Source organism: Ostrea edulis, chromosome 5 (genome assembly GCF_947568905.1).
Source record: "Ostrea edulis chromosome 5, xbOstEdul1.1, whole genome shotgun sequence".
Taxonomy (NCBI): domain Eukaryota; kingdom Metazoa; phylum Mollusca; class Bivalvia; order Ostreida; family Ostreidae; genus Ostrea; species Ostrea edulis.
Window position 1 is genome coordinate 1,470,108 of NC_079168.1, and position 22,072 is coordinate 1,492,179.

General features: G+C 39.2%; 1 protein-coding gene across 1 annotated transcript; it reads right to left on the reverse strand.

Moving 5' to 3' along the window:
• Positions 1 to 7,672: 7,672 nt before the first annotated feature.
• LOC130054494 (RE1-silencing transcription factor-like) lies at positions 7,673 to 8,331 on the reverse strand. The gene is given in 2 exon segments (XM_056164458.1): positions 7,673 to 8,200; positions 8,203 to 8,331. Coding segments are annotated over 2 exon segments (657 nt in total).
• Positions 8,332 to 22,072: the final 13,741 nt, after the last annotated feature.

Below are 22,072 nucleotides of genomic sequence, written 5' to 3' on the forward strand. Positions count from 1 at the left end.
CACTCCCTATCAAAGTACATTGAATATAAGTGTCGGTCAACTGTAATTAACTCATGATCTAGTAAAATAGAAATATTTCGATGGTTTGCAATTTTGCTTCTATTAATTATGCAATAAATTAAATCCAATTTGTCAATAATCGACACTGAACTGGTATTTATATTAAATCAAGTCAATTTAGCAAGATGTATATTATTACAGAGAGAGAGAGAGAGAGAGAGAGAGAGAGAGAGAGAGAGCAGCGGTAAATTATTGAATATCCCTATTACATGCATGTAGTGCGCTTTTCATTTACTGAGTATACTAACTCACATTCTAAACAGAAATTGTCTGCATTATCATTATGCAGTGTTTTTAAGAATATTATAATGAAAATAGGATGAATGGACAATTTCTGAGACCAAGTTTTCTCAAAAACATAATAAATAGTGGGTTTTTGTTGTTGTAAATTTTGTTTCCAAATGCCGAAAAACAATAAAGATATGAAGGGGGTGTCATTTCTTATTTTTTGAATTCCACATTTATCATGATTATTTTGCCTGCCGCACATTTTCACACCTCCTAGGCGCCCATAGCCACAGCAAAGCCACCGGCAGCTATGTGTATTGGCAAATAACACACACCATGGAACAGGGTGGATTTTCCACCGTGGTATTTCCACGATGGAATGTATAAAACTCGTGTTGTGAATTATAGGTCAACAGAATGAGAGTATGCAAGGTGAGAGAATGTCTGTAATGAGAACAGTCTGTCTCCGATTTTCATTCTCTGCTGCGAGGAAGCCCAATACATTTTTTTTTTACGCAACCGATGTATGTACCCTCACTACACCAACAGCATTAAGTACAGCGTATTGTGCGCACTCACAAACGAAATTCGCTATTTGAGTTAGTATAATAGAAATATTAAGATGGTTTGTAATTTTGCTTCTATTAATTATGCAATAAATTAAATCCAATTAATTAATAATCGACACTGAACTGATATCTATATTAAATCAAGTCAATTTAACAAGATGCATATTAAGAGAGAGAGAGAGAGAGAGAGAGAGAGAGAGAGAGAGAGACTGAGTATCATTTTGCAATAGATGAGATGCGAATTTTGCTCTACACTAATGTTATGTAAGCACAAACCACAAAACCTCCGCATCCAAGAGGTATCTAAGTGTTTCTATGGTTTAGGTATCGTCCTGAAGATGTTGAGTGTGGAGTTACACGAAAGACAAACATACTCACAAACACATTGATGAAAAGGAATCTACAAAACTGTGTTCACCCGAAAAAGATAGCCCTCAAAATTTGTTAACGGTCATTTGTGCTACGCTTTGTAACAGATTGTTACATACTGAGCGGGGACTGCACCCTTTTTTCGGGTGATTCTGACCGACACCAGTTTTGTAGATTTATTTTATTCATTGTGTTTGTGAGTAGGTATGCATGTGTGTTTTTAAAATTAATTTTTACATAAAAGGTGCAGTCCACGCTCGGTTTGTAACAAAGCGTAGATACAAATGAGCACACTATGCCAAAAAATAAAAAGTGTTGCATAGCCATTCACCTCGTTGTTGCATACCGTGTCGTTGTTACATACCGTGTCTTTGTTAAATACCTGTTGTTGTTACATACCGTGTCGTTGTGTATACCGTCTCGTTGTTTCATACCGTGTCATTGTTACATACCGTGTCTTTGTTAAATACTGTTGTTGTTACATACCGTGTCATTGTTACATACCGTGTCGTTGTTACATACCGTGTCGTTGTTACATACCGTGTCATTGTTTCATACCGTGTCATTGTTTCATACCGTGTCGTTGTTACATACCGTGTCGTTGTTAAATACCTGTTGTTGTTACATACCGTGTCATTGTTACATACCGTGTCGTTGTTACATACCGTGTCATTGTTTCATACCGTGTCATTGTTTCATACCGTGTCGTTGTTACATACCGTGTCGTTGTTAAATACCTGTTGTTGTTTCATACCGTGTCGTTGTTAAATACCGTGTCGTTTTTACATACCGTGTCATTGTTACATACCGTGTCATTGTTACATACCGTGTCATTGTTTCATACCGTGTCGTTGTTACATACCGTGTTGTTGTTACATACCGTGTTATTGTTACATACCGTGTCATTGTTATATACCATGTTGTTGTTACATATCATGTTGTTACATATCATGGCATTGTTACATACAGTATCATTGTTACATACCGTGTCGTTGTTACATACATTGTCCTTGTTACATACCCTGTCGTTGTTACATACATGAACCATGTCGTTGTCATATACCGTCTCGTTGTTACATATTGTGTCACTGTTACATACCGTATCGTTGCTACATATCGTCTCGCTCTTATATAATGTCTCAATCTTACATACCGTGTCGTAGTTACATACCATGTCATTGTTACATACATGTCATTGTTACATACCGTCTCGTTGTTACATATCGTGTCCTTGTTATATATTGTGTCGCTGTTACATTGATTGATTGTATCTTGCTTAATGTCTCGCTCGATAATTTTTCACTCATATAGAGACTTCACCAAGACCGGTGAAGGGCTTCAATTTTAGGCCTATGCTCGGCACTTACGGCCATTGAGCAGTGAGGGTTCTTTAGCGTGTCACACCTACTGTGACACGGGATATCCGCTTTTAAGGTCATCTCCGAGGACCCGTGACATTCACACCTGATGCCGAGCGTTCGACTATGGAACTATCACTACCCATTTTAACGACTTGGGTCTGTCGCGGCCGGGATTCGAAGCCCGGCCTACCGCATGCGGAGCGAACGCTCTAAACCTCTCGGCCACCGCGGCGGTGTGTCGTTGTTACATAATGTGTCATTGATACAAACCGTGTCGTTGTTACTTACCGTGTCATTGTTACATACCGTGTCATTGTTACATACCGTGTCATTGTTACATACCGTGTCATTTTTACATACTGTGTCATTGTTACATACCGTGTCATTGTTACACACCGTGTCGTTGTTACTTACCGTTTCATTGTTACATACTGTAACGTATTTACATTCAGTTCTGGGATCGTACCTGGTCAATTCCAGGGTTTGGGGTATTCAACAATAACTAATTTAAACTAATTGGTATGATTTTAGTGGACTGCCAAAATATACAAATATGTCCTAACCTTATCTAGGTTAATTATCATCAAACAGAGAATCATTATATCAATCAGAGGCAAGCAACGATAAACTGGTAGTGCTAACTTAACAAAATGCAGATCTAGAGCCCAGTCGCCCTCGGATTACCCCATATACTGTAGGACGCCTTATTCAGGACGGACAGTATATGTGGTAGCCCTTCAACCACTACACTCATTGTAGGATGCCTTATTCAGGACGGACAATGAGTACAGCGGCCTGGACGACGGTCTGTTCAGCCAATGCGGACGACACCAAAAACGAATTATGGTAGCCTCTTTACTGGAGGTCAACCTCTTCGTGGCAGGCCAGACTCCAAATTCACTCTCTAACTGTAAGAACAGGCGAGGAATTGTTTACTATGAATACTTTATTAGTACACATAATCTCGTCCTCTCAACTTGGCTGGGTCTTCTTACTGCGAGTCTTGGTATTTATACACAAATGAGATCACGTGATATAAACAGTGACTAATTGAGAACTCCGCTTGGTCGTACCTCAAATATCCGGAATCATTACAATACCATGTCGTTGTTACATACCGTGTCATTTTTACATACTGTGTCATTGTTACATACCGTGTCATTGTTACACACCGTGTCGTTGTTAAATACCGTGTCGTTGTTACATACCGTGTCATTGTTACATACTGTGTCATTGTTACATACTGTGTCATCGTTACATACCGTGTCATTGTTACATGCCGTCTCGTTGTTACACACCGTTCATTGTTATATACCCTATTGTATCAGAACGGATCTGCCTAAGAGCAGGCATGTAGAATCAGGGGATGAGGGTATCCCCTACATTTCGACAACGATTATTTCCCGATATTCCAATGTGCCTATAATTAAGGAATTTTGCTGCACCAGAGAAATTTGATGTGGGTGAAAAGTGGAGGATATGTACAATATTTTGAAATTAAAATCTTTGAAATCTACTTTATTTAGTCAAACAATGCAGTTTTAGTTGATACCAAACTGAGAAAAATTTATGAACCCTGCGGGACTCGAACCCGCAATCTACAGTTCAGCAGTCGACGTGCAAATCTACTGAGCTATGCAATGATTTTTTTTAAATGAATAGGCAAATATTGCTGATATTCATATTTTCATCCATGTTTTAAAAGGAAGTCAGCCATCAAGACGATGTAGAGTACCCCTCAAATGACCCCTCTCTGCTATTTCCTAAGGACAACCCACTATTTCATTTAATTCGAACGAAAATCTAACTATAGATTTAAAATTAAGAATGTTAACCTTTTGGAAATATTTTACCCAATATTCTTCGTAATTTTTCAGTTGTTTCTGCTCCCAATTCAATGGTCAAAATGTGTCATCTTTTATGAGAACTTCCCAGGGTGAGGTGACATAATGTATAATAATGGAAACAAATTGTGAGCGAATTCGTTTTTAAAAAAAATTTCAACTCGAAAGCGCTGTAGCTTTTCAGCGGCTAAAGCAATGACACTATTGCGTCATAGGCTGCTTGATAGGAGAAGTTTTCTAAATATTCCCATGAAAAACTCTTACCTCTTATTGTGGTCTCTGACCGTCTCACCTTACACCCATGGTCCTGACTTTTAACTATCCCGGGTCCTTATTTTTAATTACCCCGGGTCCTAACTTTTAACTACCCTGGGTCCTGACTTTTAACTACCCTGGGTCCTGACTCTTAATTGTCCAGAGTCCTAACTTTTAACTACCCCGAGTCCTAACTTTTAACTACCCCACGTCTCGACTTTTAACTACCCCGGGTCCTGACTTAACTTCCCCGGGTCCTGACTTTTAGCACCTGTAGATATTTATATAGCACGACTAATCATGGACCGTCTGTTGTTTTTAACGGTGCATCTCTATAATTCTCACGTAAAACTTTTAGTCCCTATTGTGGCCCCAACCTATTTCATTGGGGGGGGGGGGAAGAAACAAATCTACCTAGGGATTAACCATGGTTTTCGTCTACACTTGAAGAAAATTCTAAACAAGAGATATTTGTAAAACACATATGCCCCCATGGTGCAAAATTGAAAATAGTTATACACACACCTCATATAATTGGTAGTAGTATCATCAATTCCAAATATTGAGCAGACAATATATTCCTATGTCAAAAGTGGATTGACCATGCGACCTAAAAATCAATAGGAGTTATCTACTCCTGTTGCTGTAACACTGTACCAAGTTTGGTGTCAATAAAGCAAATAATTCTGAAAATATAGGAGTCAATATATTACTATGTCCAGTTCAACCATTGACCTTTAACCACGTGACCTCAAAATCAATACGGGTCATCTTCTCCTGAAGATTTACCAATGTACTAAGTTTGATGTCTGTCAAGCAAAGGGTTCTCAAGATATTAAGTGGTCAGTATATTACTGTGTCCAGTTTGACCCTTGACCATGTGACCTCAAATTCAATTGGGGTCATCTTATTCTGAAAATGTAACAGTGTACCAAGTTTGATGTCTGTCAATTAAAGGATTCTCAAGAAATTGAGCTGACAGTATATTCCTATGTCCAGTTTGACACTTAACCTTTGACCATATAGCCTCAAAATCAATAGGGATCATCTTCTCATCAAGATGTACCAGTGTACCAGGTTTAATGTCTGTCAAGCAAAGGGTTCTCAAGATATTGAGCGGACAGTATATTTCTAAACTATTTATGAAATAAAACTCAAACACGCAATACAGGATAAGCTCGCATACGCGAGTACAACAGAAGTTTAATCCTACACGTGTAAATGTACATAGATATCCGGAGGTTCATTGTTCCACTCAACTAAATCTACAACAGAAAAAAAGAGTAATAATACAAAAACATGTAACGTATTTCGTGTCATTTCCTCACTAGAGGGCGCGTGATGAAAGCTTCACTCACACTTCAAAACTACACAGTTAATTTACCTATTGTTTACCTGTACACAGGTAAGTATCGCATTTACAGAGAATGAATAATATGAAAGTGAAAGCTTGAGTGACGAGCCCTCTGGTAAGACAATGATTTCAATAAGCAATGTAATTTTATTCACGAATAAAAGAAATAGCTGGCGTGTGGATTCAAATTGTTGAATTTTAAAACAAACTTTGAGTGCCATTAAAACGACAGGAACACTTCAATCCCGGATATATGGTATCCGATCATTTCTAATTAGCTCTATATTTACATTTCCGAAATCAGTCGCATATCATTTCAGCACACACCCCAGTCCGTGAGGATCCTAGATAGAATAGATCCCTAGTAGCCCTTGCTTGGCGCAAGAGGTGACTAAATGAAGCGGTCATTCGGATAAGAACGCAAAAAATGAGGCCCCTTTCACAGCAAAGATCCCTCCCTTTTCAAATGCCATAAGCTCCGAGCATATGCCCAAATTTCGCTGCCCTTCGTCGGCAATGGTAATATCTCTATACTATATGAGTGAGAAATTCTCGAGAGGGACGCCTAGACAATATACCCCCTCCCCCCAGGAAAACCAAAACTAGGTGAAAGGTGAAGACAGCGAATACTAATCAATCTCATAACCACTACACAAACAATACAAAATTGAAAATAGAGAGATGTGCAAACACGGATCCCTGGATGTAACGTGCCGGGCGTCTACCGTGTGTCTAGGCTCGTGCCCGGTTCACCCGAGTTTTATTGAACAATGATAAGCCCTATCTGGAGTACAACTAGTTGCAATATATACATATATTATTGACACCTGTCTGGTGCTTAACGAAATACAACAAGTTAAACAATTTACAAAATATACATATATTCTATACACCTGTCTGGTGTCCTGAACCCCTGGTTATTCAACTGGTCTTTAATTTAAACAACTTGTCTTGTAAGTCACTGGCCTAACCACTTGCATATGCCAACTGTCTATAGCCACTTGCATGGGCCAGTTGCATATGACACTTGCCAATTGCCACTTGCATCAGCCAGTTGCAATGCCACTTGCATCAGCCAGTTGCAATGCCACTTGATATATAGCCACTTGCCGTATTATGCCAGTTGCATATCAAAAACCCACAGTGCTAATGATTCTAACACTGGAAATGAGATACGTTTCAACTATAGCTATGAATCACTTACTCACCAGAGCACCAATGTGATACTGTCAATAACTATCGTCTACTTCTATCAATTAGACAACGAACGAACCCTGGATCCAAGTGGCTGCTCACTATATATGTGTTCCAGCATTCACATATTAACAGGCTACAAGACTCTACATACCACAATCTAATTAGGGGGTTTAAAAAGTCTACCTGACTATCTACATATGCATAACTATTTTTGTTTGTTTTATTCTTTTATGATATTAATTCTTGTTAACTCTTTTTAATCAACAGACACATTAATTACAATATTTACAATTATTTTTGATTATACAGTCAAAGGGAGATAATTCACTGTCTGTTTCACTTCCCTCCCCTTAAGAACATGCGTCCTGCATGATCTAAGTTACACTACAACTACATGCTCAAACAAATCAACACCATGAAAAAGAGTATTTACAGTCACAACATCTTCTCTCTTTTCACTGTCACAATCTTGCGACCATGTTCCTTTACAATAGTTGTCGTCTTAATTGATTTAGTGTACAACACAGGGTCGGTGTGAACACCCTTATCTACAGTCTGAACTGGAACTGCAACATCACCTATCACATTCTCAAGCCTTGGGGTCTTTGTCCTGCTGGGAGTATAAACAGGCAGTGGCTGTGTTCGTTTTCTTGTGGTTGTATCCACTACCAGTCGATCGTCTTGATCCTGAGGGCGTTGAGCAGATGAACATTCATCGGCGTTTTTGCTTTCAGTACTTTCTGGCTCCTCTTCAATGGCTATGTCAGGTTCCTGTGACAACCACTCCTCTTCGTCCGATGATTCTGGTTCATTGGGTTCTTTAGATGAACTTGTCCCACAACTGTCTGAGCATCTACCAGTTTGCTGGGCACTGCTCTGGTTCCCATCAGGTTGCTCTGCGTGGTTCCTCTTCAGGTGTCGCAAGTAGTTCACTTTCTTGTCTGTTGAATAGTCGCATTTTTTTTTTTACAAAAGTATCTTTTCTCATAACATTCCGCCATGTGGTCCTTCCACTCCGAATGAAGTCCCGTCTTGAACGTACAAAATGGACACTTCTTCAGTGGCTCACCACCAGTTGTTTTGGTTTTCGCCATTTCCCTACAAAGAGAAAGAAATTGTGTTACACACTGTTTACCACTGAACAAAATCACTCAACCATTTAGGCTGTCTTCTAATTCTTGTACTGCTTGTACAAGTGTCAGTTTCACTTAACACAATGTCATTGTCAACTTGTTGTATCTCAGCTTCCTCACTACCCAAAATATCATCATTTAATACCAATTTATCAGAGGGGTCTGCGTCAACCTGGACCTCCTTACTGTTCACTAATTCGCCCCTTAAGACCTGTTTGTGCTTTAGTCTTAACCTGTCAACATGTACAACTTGGGGTTTGCCCCGAAGTCCACAGTTAACCTTGTAGGTTAGATCTGTTAACTTGCTGATAATTTTGTAAGGGCCTTGCCAGTAACTCGTGAACTTTGGTGAACGTCCCACTTTCCGCAGAGGAAAGTAGACATATACGTCATCTCCTGGCTTAAACACTTGCCATGAGAGCTTCTGATCATGATATCGCTTTTGTCTCAACATGGCTGTATTTATGTTCTCTCGAACAAACCGATGAGCTTCTTCCAGTGTCTCTTTCAATTGCCAAGCCCACTTGTTATGTGGAATGAACTTGACAGACTGCGGCATTTCATACATTAGATCGAGTGGGATCGAGACCTCTCTGCCAAGCATCATATAATTTGGAGTAAACCCTGTGGTTTCGTGAACTGATGCTCTATACGCCATCATAACATAGGGCAAGTAGTTGTCCCAGTCTGAGTGATGCTCGTTGACATAGGCACTTAACATCGTGACCAGAGTCTTATTAAAACGTTCTACCATCCCGTCACTCTGAGGGTGGTAGGGCGTGGTGCGTGTTTTCTTTATATGCAAGACACGACATATCTCAGTGAAGAGTTCACTCTCGTATTGGCGTCCTTGGTCAGAGTGGATACTAGAGGGGACGCCAAATCTGGCAACAACTTCTTCAACAATTATCCTGGCTACTGTTGCAGCTTCCATGTTGGGCATAGGGAAACTTTCTGTCCACTTGGTGAAGTAGTCAGAAACCACCAAAATATACCGGTTGCCCTTTTCTGTCATTGGAAGTTCCCCAAGGATGTCAGTTGCAATCCTGTCCATTGTTATGCCACTCTTGACCAATTTCATAGGCGCCCTCTTCTTCATCTGCGGACCTTTCCTTTTGGCACATTTTTCACAACCAGCAATATAAGTTCTTGTGTCAGCCTGCAGACCTGGCCAGTAGTATTTCTGTCGAACGCGTGCCAAAGTCTTAGTTACCCCCAAATGTCCTGCCGTTTCAACATCATGACAATACTGTAACACTGTTCGGCGTTCACTACACGGCACAACTGCCTGTAGCTGGGAGGATTTACCGGTACCAAGATCAAACTTTCGATATAAGATACCATCATCTATAACAAGACTATCCCATTGTGACCAAAGAGACCTTATTACATACCCAAGCCCACTAATGTCATCATATGCAGGTCTCTGTTTGCTATCCAGCCAACCTTTTACTTGTCTTAAGTCATGATCATCATTTTGTACATCTTTTATCTTGAGACACTGGTCGTCTTTCTCAGTTCCTAATTTGTTCACATTGACAGAGGTCACTGAATCCACCTTGTGTTTGTCTTGTGCATCTCTTTCCGGCCCCTGGCTTTCCAACACAGGGTCAAACCCACATTGTCTACATGGTATACGGCTTAACGCATCTGCATTTCTATGCTGCGTGCCTGGCCTATGTTGTATTTGAAACTTATAGGCACTCAGGGTTTCTAACCATCTGGCTAGCTGGCCCTCAGGGTTTTTAAACTTAAACAACCACCTGAGTGAACCGTGGTCACTGCGAATCAAAAACTCTTTTCCATATAAGTAGTGCTTGAAATATTTTACAAAATGGACCACCGCCAAAAGCTCTTTCCGGGTAACACAGTACCTACGTTCACATTTGGTTAACGTCCTACTAGCACAGGCAATGACAGATTCTTTGCCACCAACATTCTGCGACAATACAGCTCCAATTGCTTGGTCACTTGCGTCTGTGTCCAGTATAAACGGTAATGTAAAATCTGGATGGGCAAGTATTGGGGAGTTAAATCAAGTGGCCTTTCAACCGTTCAAATGCCTCTTGACATTCTGAAGTCCAAGCAAATGGCTTTCCCTTTTCAGTAAGACGATGTAGACATTTTGCTACTGCAGAAAAGTCTTTGATAAATCTACGGTATTATCCGCACAAACCAAGAAATGACCTTAGTTCAGTCACATTGGAGGGTTCTGGCCACTCCTTTACCGCTGCTATTTTGCTTGGATCTGTAGCTAATCCTTTCTCAGACACAACATGCCCCAGATAGACAACTTGCTTTGCAAACAGGCAACATTTTTTGGCCTTCAGCTTCAAGTTTGCATTCTTCAACCGCTCAAACACTCTCTTTAAGTTTTCTAACATTTGATCAAATGACTTGCCAGTGACAATAATGTCATCCAAGTACACAAGACATATGTCCCATTGCAATCCAGCAAGGACACTTTCCATCAGGCGTTCGAAAGTGGCTGGGGCGCAACTTAAGCCAAACGGCATGACATTGAATTCAAATAAGCCGCGCCTTGTTGCAAAGGCTGTCTTTGGTTTGTCGTTAGAGTCCATCTCTACTTGCCAGTAGCCTGAGCAAAGGTCTAGCGTTGAAAACCATGCAGATCCCGACAACTGGTCAAGTGACTCATCAATCCTCGGAAGAGGATATGCATCCTGTATAGTGCAGCTATTGAGACGCCTATAGTCTACACAGAAGCGGTATGAGCCGTCCTTCTTTTTAACCATGACTATTGGCGACGACCATGGGCTGTTTGAGGGTTTGATGACGCCTTTTTCCAACATTTCATCTATGTTTTTGTCAACTTCTTCCGTTAGATGTGCTGGTACCCTTCTTGGCTGCTGCTTGATTGGTCGATTGTCCCCTGTATCAATGCGGTGCTTGACAACACCTGTTCGGCCTAAGTCCAAGTTGCTCTCGGCAAACAAAGATGCATACTTCAAGAGGAAATCTCTTGCCTTTTCTTTCTGCACCAATGTTAGGTTTTTCTCAGTCTTCTGCAACAGTTCAACTAAATCTGCCCGAAGCTCATTTGAGCACGGAGGCTGTTCCTCTGGCGATGAGGCTTCTACATGATCAATCTCTGACAGTTGTCCTATGACAGTTCCTGAATGCACAACTTTGGCATCTTCCTCTGTATTCATCAATCTTACTGGAACAGTTTCTCTAGGGCTAACAACTGTTCTTGCTGTCAGTGCACATTCGTCTCTACTTTTACTGTACATTGGTTCAACAATACTTTCATGCAAGGGTAAGGTAGAACCTTCTGGCACGCACACCTTGCCAGGTACAATTATTTCGCTTCTTGGCGGTATGCTTACTGTTTTGACAGCTGTGATTCGGTAGCATCCAAGGAAGCCTTCAATGGAGAGTCTTTTCTCCCATCCATTAACAACAAGTACCTCATTGTTAACATCAACCGTACAGTGGTGTGCCTTCATAAAATCGAGGCCCAAGATACCATCTATCTTCAGTTTTGCAACAATTGTCTCACTGTAACATGTCATCTGGTCAATGCAAACGTTAAACTCAGCCTTTCCATGTACCGTCAGTGCAGTACTATTGGCTGTCATTATGGTCTGTGTTACCCCATGTAAGTTAGGTCTTACAGACATTGGTAACCTCTTGTATAAGCCTTCTGACACTAGAGTAACAGTAGCTCCTGTGTCTACCAGAAATCTTGCTGATTCTCCTTGGATCTTTACATCAACATACAATCCACATTCCTCGACTGATGATCCAAGTCCAACCGACACACTTGGCCCGGTTGTAGAGTTCTGATCCCTACTAAACTTGTTTGCACTGTTTTTACCAGTTGGTCTTTCCTCGTTCTGCCTGTTGTTTAGCAGAGGGCAATATCGTTTGATATGACCTGGCTTCCTGCATTCAAAGCACACTTTCTCCTGTCTGTTGCTACCTCTTTTGTCCTTATACCATCTGTCACTAGTCACCCTCTGTCTGGATGTTTTTAGCTGCTTCAGCTCCTCTGTAATACATTTCATGCCTTCCTCTACTGATTTCATCCACGTTTCTAGTTTGTGGTCATTACTTGTGTCAGTTGTCGTGTGTAGCTCTTCAGCTGTGGCTGTTCGCAAATGTCCTCTGAGCTCTCTGTCGCGCTTTTCAACTCTGTTGTAAGCCTCAAGTTCCACTGCAAGACTAATGGCTTCGTTCAAATTGGCAGGTCTGGACTGCTTGATACGAATGCGTATGTCTGAATCGATTAACGCGTCAATAAACTGATCCTTAGCTAAGGTCTCACGAACTTCTCCAGGTGCTGTTGGGTAGGCCAAGTTAGTCAACCGTCTTATGGCCTGGCCTAACTCTGATAGTGTTTCCAAAGGTCTCTGTCTTCGCTCCTTAAGCTGTACTCTGTATAGGTCAGTCTGGTTAGGAGGTGAAAACCTTTCCTGTAAGGACCTTACAAGCGTCTGGTAGTGTTGCCCTCTGTCAGTAGGCAAGTCACCTAGTACTGATTGAGCTTGGCCTCGCAGGGATAGAGCCAAAAACAAGCCCTTTGTCTCTTCATTCCAGCCATTGACACTTGTGCAAGCTTCAAAATGACACTTATAGTCAAGCCATGAACTAGACCCGTCATATGTAGCTGGTTTGATAGTCACCTTGTTGTTTCTTTCTTCTCTACTTGTCTCAAAGGGTGCTCTCCTTGCATCAATTTCAACAGGATGCTGATGAACTATTGAACTAGACGACAAATAATCTAAAGGCAAGCCGTGATATTCACCCTCTTTGTGATTACTGGCAAATCTAACCTTTTGCCTTGCTCCGCCATGTGACGAGAACATTTCAGTGGTTCTGTTATCGCGGTCATGTTGACGACTTTGTTCTCTGTCAGTATGCAATGGGTCACGGTGGCCTGTTATGGTGACACCCTCGTCATAGTCAAAAGTGTAATCTGAAGGACGTGTGGCATGTCCACTGTCTGGTGAGGGCACTTTACCATAATGACCACTGGTTGGGGTAGACTGGTCAATGCGGTACTTTTTCAACTTGCTCTCCATCTTATCTAATGTTTCCTTCAGACTGGCATCTACGTACTTCTTGTCTCGGTCACTCATCATGTCCAATAAAATCCCACCGCTGCCACCAAAATCTTGTAACGTGCCGGGCGTCTACCGTGTGTCTAGGCTCGTGCCCGGTTCACCCGAGTTTTATTGAACAATGATAAGCCCTATCTGGAGTACAACTAGTTGAAATATACAGTCAACTCTCGATAAACCGCCACCTTTTGTTCTTATGAAATTATGGCATTATAACGAATTTGGCGATGAATTGAATCACTGCCATCTTGAAGAAATAGAGGTACTGTTCTTTTATATGTAAGTTATCTTTCCTCTATTTACAATACTTATGTAAGATCCTTTGCTGCTAAGATGTTGCCCACTGTCCTTCTTTTTATATTGACTTTTCCCATAAAACAGAAAAATGATTTGCAATATCCTGATGGGTACATTTTTGATGATGTCCTTGGTACGTAATGATTTGCTTTTTCTCATCGAAATTTAACAGGACCCTCTTTCGTGGCGAAGCCATAGCTAAATTGGAAAGTGTTTCTTTGATGTACAGTATAAACAACTTGAGTATTGTTCATCTCGAGTATTGTTCTTGTTTATTCAATACAACAATTACTGGGATCCTTCTGTCCAGGTGTACGCCCGAGATTGATAATGACCAATTTACTGCTTCACTGACCACGTGCACCCATGGCGGTTTATCGAGATAATTAACACGTTGAAATAGACTTTTGTAATGAAAACACTGCGGCAAATGGCGATAACGAATTTGGAGTTTTAACGAGAGTTTTAAGTAACAGGAAAAATGTCCCTAGAAAAATGCGGCGTTATAACGAAAATGGCGATGAATTGAGTGGCGATAATTCGAGAGTTACCTGTATACATATATTATTGACACCTGTCTGGTGCTTAACGAAATACAACAAGTTAAACAATTTACAAAATATACATATATTCTATACACCTGTCTGGTGTCCTGAACCCCTGGTTATTCAACTGGTCTTTAATTTAAACAACTTGTCTTGTAAGTCACTGGCCTAACCACTTGCATATGCCAACTGTCTATAGCCACTTGCATGGGCCAGTTGCATATGACACTTGCCAATTGCATCAGCCAGTTGCAATGCCACTTGATATATAGCCACTTGCCGTATTATGCCAGTTGCATATCAAAAACCCATAGTGCTAATGATTCTAACACTGGAAATGAGATACGTTTCAACTATAGCTATGAATCACTTACTCACCAGAGCACCAATGTGATACTGTCAATAACTATCGTCTACTTCTATCAATTAGACAACGAACGAACCCTGGATCCAAGTGGCTGCTCACTATATATGTGTTCCAGCATTCACATATTAACAGGCTACAAGACTCTACATACCACAATCTAATTAGGGGGTTTAAAAAGTCTACCTGACTATCTACATATGCATAACTATTTTTGTTTGTTTTATTCTTTTATGATATTAATTCTTGTTAACTCTTTTTAATCAACAGACACATTAATTACAATATCTACAATTATTTTTGATTATACAGTCAAAGGGAGATAATTCACTGTCTGTTTCACCAGAGATGAAATCAGGTACCTAGGAGGAGTGAGCATCCCCTGTCGACCGGTCACATCCGCCGTCAGCCCCATATCCCGGAGTTATCCGTAGTCAAAATTAGTGTGCCAAGAACGGCCTAACAATCGGTATGAAACAAGTGAGACAGAATTTAACCCAATGTATTATAGCTCTAGACATGTGAGAATCTCCTAAAGTTTATAAAATTCTGATTAGCGTGTTCAATTTATTGTCAGTATACACAAAAGTTTGTAAAATTCTGCTGAGCATGTTAAGTTTATTGTCGGTATACAGGAAAGTCTGTAAAATTCTGCTAAGCTTTTTAAGTTTATTGTCAGAATGCAGAAAAGTTTGTAAAATTCTGCTAAGCTTTTTAAGTCTATTGTCAGTATACAGAAAAGTCTGTAAAATTCTGCTAAGCTTTTTAAGTTTATTGTCAGTATACAGAAAAGTTTGTAAAATTCCGCTACGGTCCCTCCGATGAGACCGCAAAAAAACCGAGGTCCCGTGTCGCAGTAGGTGTGGCACGATAAAGATCCCTCCCTGCTCAATGACCATAAGCGTCGAGCATAGGCCCAAATGTTGCAGCTCTTCACCGGCAGTGGTGACGTCTCCATATGAGTACAATATTCTCGAGAGGGACGTAAAACAATTTTCAATCAATCAATCTGTTTAGCGTGTTAAGTTTATTGTCAGTATACAGAAAAGTCTGTAAAATTCTGATTAGCTTGTTAAGTTTATTGTCAGTATACAGAAAAGATAGTTCTGATTGCTGTACACAATTTACAGTAATAGTATGTAGTTTTCTGTTTATCACAATAATACAGACTGTTTCTACTCTCTAAAAATCCAACTCCCTCTACTTCCGCCACTGTGTAGGTACTTCCACCTGTTAACTCCCTCTAGATTCACCACTGTGTAGGTACTTCCACCTGTTAACTCCCTCTAGATCCGCCACTGTGTAGGTACTTCCACCTGTTAACTCCCTCTAGATCCGCCACTGTGTAGGTACTTCCACCTGTTAACTCCCTCTAGATTCACCACTGTGTAGGTACTGCCACCTGTTAACTCCCTCTAGATTCACCACTGTGTAGGTACTTCCACCTGTTAACTCCATCTAGATTCGCCACTGTGTAGGTACTTCCACCTGTTAACTCCCTCTAGATCCGCCACTGTGTAGGTACTTCCACCTGTTAACTCCCTCTAGATTCACCACTGTCTAGGTACTTCCACCTGTTAACTCCCTCTAGATCCGCCACTGTGTAGGTACTTCCACCTGTTAACTTCCTCTAGATGCACCACTGTGTAGGTACTGCCACCTGTTAACTCCCTCTAGATCCGCCACTGTGTAGGTACTTCCACCTGTTAACTCCCTCTAGATCCGCCACTGTGGTACTACAGGTGATCAGAGGGATACAGGTATTGTACCTGTCTAACGGGAGAGGTACAGTCCAGGTCAATCATTTATACAGAAACACTTGTACGTGGATTTTTTTCGAAATTAAAAGTCAATTATCTATCCCACACACGGGGAATAATTTACTTGTATAGTACAATGTTGTACACCATATTGACCTGGGAATATGTAACCGTCAATTTCTACCTATCTTTCTATCCATTGGGCAGAATTAGGACAGTGTGATTAATTTTATGATACAGAGAGTAAATGATAATTAATTTGATGTTACTATATGGGGCTGTCAGACGTTTGATTTTGTCTCTAAACGTTAACAATGTTTCGCTTTAATGTTTTGGGATAAATTAACATTACCATGATTTCCCGAGTATAGAATCTGATAAACTGTTTACTGGCTACATTTACTAAATGATTTAAATCTCAGTACCGCGTCAAATCTAAACTGTTTAATATATAGGTAGTGATTGTTCCTTAACTAAGCGCTCATTGGGACTTTGTTTATTTCTGTGAAAGTCGCACATCACTCACATACATGTAAGTTTATTTGGAATTTTACACGAGATAATAGCGAGAAGAAATTTACAACGTCGCGCCAGCATAGTCTTTGGCACGATAAACAACCCTCAATGCAAACTAGTCTTTGGCACGATAAACAACCCTCAATGCAAACTAGTCTTTGGCACGATAAACAACCCTCAATGCAAACTAGTCTTTGGCACGATAAACAACCCTCAATGCAAACTAGTCTTTGGCACGATAAACAACTCTCAATGCAAACTAGTCTTTGGCACGATAAAAAACCCTCAATGCTACGTCCGTAAGTGCTTCACCTAAATCAAGTGTTGTCTCTATATAAAACTGTCCAGACTGATACAGTAGTAGTGATTACTGTGTGTATTTCTGACTGTTTTGCATTAGGATACACGGTGGTACTGTTGTGAATTACGTGGTATAAATATAATAAAGAGTGCCCAGTTAGTGTAGTAACTACATAAGTCGTTCACCATAGGCTGAGTTGTATAGATCTCCGAGATGATGGTCTCTAAAGGTCTGGTCTGGTCTGTGACTTGAATACAACTAACCTGACAGCTGATCAGTATGGGGAATGTCGAGCCCGATTTTAATAACATCGAATATTACTACATTCCTCCCCGTTTTATTTAAAAGGAGTGTGGATTATAGAATCGCACAATACTGTTCCACTGATTAAAACTATTTATTAAACACCTTATTTATATTGCATAACTGTAAACAATCAGAGAATCCGACCGTAAACAGCATCGCCTACAGGTGTTTATATGATTAAAAGATACATACACATAGATACAAAACCACTGGAATAAAAATACATCAACCTAAACTCAAGATAATGCATTTTATTTAATTTTCAATCGGAAGTCCTCTAATAAATAATCATTACCTACATCTGATAAGTGAACCCCATCATCTCCAAACAAGTACGACTTCCTCATAATTCTATAATGTTAAACACAGTTGTCTTTACCTAGAAAGTTCCTGATACCTGTGTTAATTGAATTCCTTTCCTTTTCCCCTTCCTCCCATCTCAATCTTCTCCAAACAAGTCTACACAATAATACATTTCTCCCTATTTTATTTATAGTTATTGCATTACTAAAACTTGTTGAAATGTTTTGTGCTTTTAAAACATTGATAAAAGTGAGCAATGACACGCAGTAATTAAAACTGCTGTAAAACAATCAGACAATCCGATTGTGTACAACATCCTACAAGTGTGTATAAAATATAACTTAAATCAATGTAAGTGAGAATGTTTCCCTAAAGCAACATGTTTAATTTTTACCATGAAGAAACAAACTCTTCCCTGTATAGATAAATGTAAAAGATAGAATCTGAAGAATTCTTCAAAATATTTTGTTGCTAGGTGACAATAACAAACATGAAGTAATCTTTACCAAGATATTTTAATTTCATTTTAATAACTCCTTTCTTTCCCCCTCCTCCCGCTTAAAGCTTCTAAAAACCAAAAACAATTAAACTGAGTGAGAATAACATGGTTTGAAAAATGAATAATTATATTTAAAATGTCTGAAAACAGCACATGAACTGCTTAAAATAGGCATAAAATATTTACTAATGCCATCTTATATAGCATGATTAAATAATATCACGGTTAAAATATATGTTCATGATTGCATTAAAACAAATTGATTTAGTGATTATATGGATTTCAACATTACATTTCAAGACAGCCTAAAAAAAAATTGAATGATTACCCGATATGCCATAAAATATTTTTTTTACTGTTATATTTTTTTCCTGAGTGTTGATCCTCGCCATGTGCAGGTATGACAGCGTCGTCGGTTCAAAAAGACACTCTAAAAAGGTTAAAGCTTAAACAATTTTACAATAAGTGACCTTATGTAAACAGATGTTGGTTCTACCTACCTACATATGCATTTGATAAAGATTTCATAATGTACTGAAGGAAGCATCAGACAATCCGACACTCCTCTATTAGTACAGTTTGTGAATGTGTCTGCCTACAAAATATATGAACTAGCTAGTTTTGAGTTTGGTTACTTAATGTTACATTTGTTTTAAATTTTACATGTGGCTGGGGCCTTGGAGTGTTTGACTTAGCTGACGAATGGCCTACTTCCTCAGCTACTGAAAGTTTAAAGCACGATTTCTGAATGTAATTGAATGTAGGAAAGGTGTTCTTGATCTTGACTGAGAACAGTTCCTTGCGCAATGTCCATTTTTTCCACATTGATAACCTTCGCTCTGTTTCTGGAATGTTGAAGGTAATGGAGATGTATGTCTTTGTTGTTTGGTCTCTGGTGATCTGTCTCTTTGTTGTCTGTCTTCAGATAATCTCTTAAATATTTCTTTGATTAATATTCTGTGCTCTTTCTGCTCATCCTCTAATGTTGCCAGTTTATTTTCTAAAGTTTCTGTTGATTTTGATGGCAGTGAACAAATTTCTTCAGGTGAATTTAGTTCCTCTGTTACAAATTTATCCTTCCTTTCTACAGGCTCATCAACACAGTCCAGGGTAACATTTTTCACTTCCTTATTGGCTTCAGTATCCAGATTCTGATCAGCAATGGCACACTTCATGTGTTTAATGGCTTCATGCAATGTTTCAGGATCTTTATTTGAAGTTGCAATCACAGCTTTCCTGTCATTACAGCCCCGGAGAAATACATCAATTGTAACTGTGCTCTTGAAATAATCTGGTAAACTGTTGTAACCAATTTTAGCCAAAATTTCAATTCTTTCTGCAAATTGATCAATTGTTTCCCCTTTATATTGTTTTATATTTTGTAAATGTTGTCTGATACTGTGTGAACAATCTTTTTCGTCAACAGATTCTAAGTTTGAACTAAAGAGCTTTTTATCTGCATTATGATTTTGTGCATGTTCTATTTCTTCCCGGCTCTTACTCAACAGTTCCTCTCTTTCCTTCAACTCTCGTTTTCTACCACCCATTTCTCTGATCAACATTCCCGTGTCTTTAGCTAACCTAAGACTGTTTCTTAATACTGCACACTCACTGTTTACGCCTTCTATAACTATATATCTCTCCTTAATCTCTACCTTCATCTCCCTTATCATTTCTTCTTGTTTTCTGATTTTATCTCTTTGAACATCTAACACATGATCTTTTATTCTTAATTTATCCTGTGACATTCTTATTTGAAATTTTAACCTCAGATCCTGTATCATGGCGTGTTCTGTATTTGCTTCATCTATTTCTAAGCAAGAGTCTATTTCAACATCACCTATTTCTACCAAAGGTTTACACATTGAACTTGGTACGTTTGCATCAGTTTCCAGATCTTCTATAGTCTGTTTCCCTTTGATGTTGCATGGTTCTACAATGGCATAAGATGTCAGTAAATCCGCACACATTGTTTTATTGATGGGTGTACTAATAGGGGTAGTCATGGTTGTGATCTTTTACCACCTTAAGCAAAAACATTAAACAATAGGGGTAGTCTTGATTTTTTTTTTTTTTTTTTTACCCACCATTTAAGCATATACAATATGGTGCAAATTATTAGAGGTAGTCTGGTCTAGCTCTGTTACCTCCTAATCATACACAAAAATAATATTAGGGGTAGTCCTGATCTTGCTCTTTTACCGCCTAAGTCTACATAAAAACAGGAAACATATCCTAATTCAAATGTGTATTGATTGTATCATCAGAAACTCCGACGACAAAATCAAGTGTATGCATGTAAAAAATATGTTTTATGTAGACTAGAACAATGACAAAAAATACACAAAGAAAGTAATATATACAAAAAATACACACAAAAAATGCAAAATACCACGTAATTGTATTAAATAATTCCCAGTGTATGGTTTACACCAAGAATAAGATATCCCAGTGCAACGTTTTACACCAAGACAAGGAACTTCTCGATAAAGAAATTCAAATTTGGCGCCAAAGTAAACGATCGGCGTGATTTTATAAAACCGACTTCTGACACCAATGTTGTGAATTACGTGGTATAAATATAATAAAGAGTGCCCAGTTAGTGTAGTAACTACATAAGTCGCTCACCATAGATCTCCGAGATGATGGTCTCTAAAGGTCTGGTCTGGTCTGTGACTTGAATACAACTAACCTGACAGCTGATCAGAATGGGGAATGTCGAGCCCGATCTTAATAACATCGAATATTACTACATGAGTATCGTTCACAGTCAAATCACTCAGGCACTGTTGTGTATTCTGATTAAATTGTTTAAACATACAACTTTATTCACTTTAAATTCGCATAACACTGAAGGAAAGTAATTTCTAAAACATATCCTACCACATATTGAGTCTTGTGAATTTTATAATCCCAGTTTTTGGTGAAAAACTATCGCTCGATCGAAAAACACAACCTTACATGTCGAGCATGCGCAAAGAAAAAAAAAACTCGGGTGATTCTGACCGACACCAGTTTTGTAGATTTATTTTATTCATTGTGTTTGTGAGTAGGTATGCATGCGTGTTTTTAAAATTAATTTTTACATAAAAGGTGCAGTCCACGCTCGGTTTGTAACAATTTGTTACAAAGCGTAGATACAAATGACCACACTATGCCAAAAAATAAAAATTAAATACAGTCTACTCCGGATATAATGAAATCCATGAGACCGACCTGAATTGTTCATTATATCCAAAGATCAATATAACCAATGCTGATCTACACAAATATTGCTACTGGGGGATTTATTTTAACTTCCATATAACAGATATTTCAATATAACCGACTTCAATATAAGTGGAGTGGACTGTAGTGTTGCATAGCCATTCACCTCGTTGTTACTTACCGTGTCGTTGTTACATACTATGTCGTTGTTACATACCGTGTCATTGTTACATACCGTGTCATTGTTACATACCGTGTCATTGTTACATACCGTGTCGTTGTTAAATACCGTGTCGTTGTTACTTACCGTGTCATTGTTACATACCGTGTCATTGTTACATACCGTGTCGTTGTTAAATACCGTGTCGTTGTTACTTACCGTGTCACTGTTACATACCGTGTCATTGTTACATACCGTGTCCTTCTTACATACCGTGTCATTGCTACATACCGTGTCATTGTTACTTACCATGTCATTGTTACATACCGTGTCATTGTTACATACCGTGTCATTGTT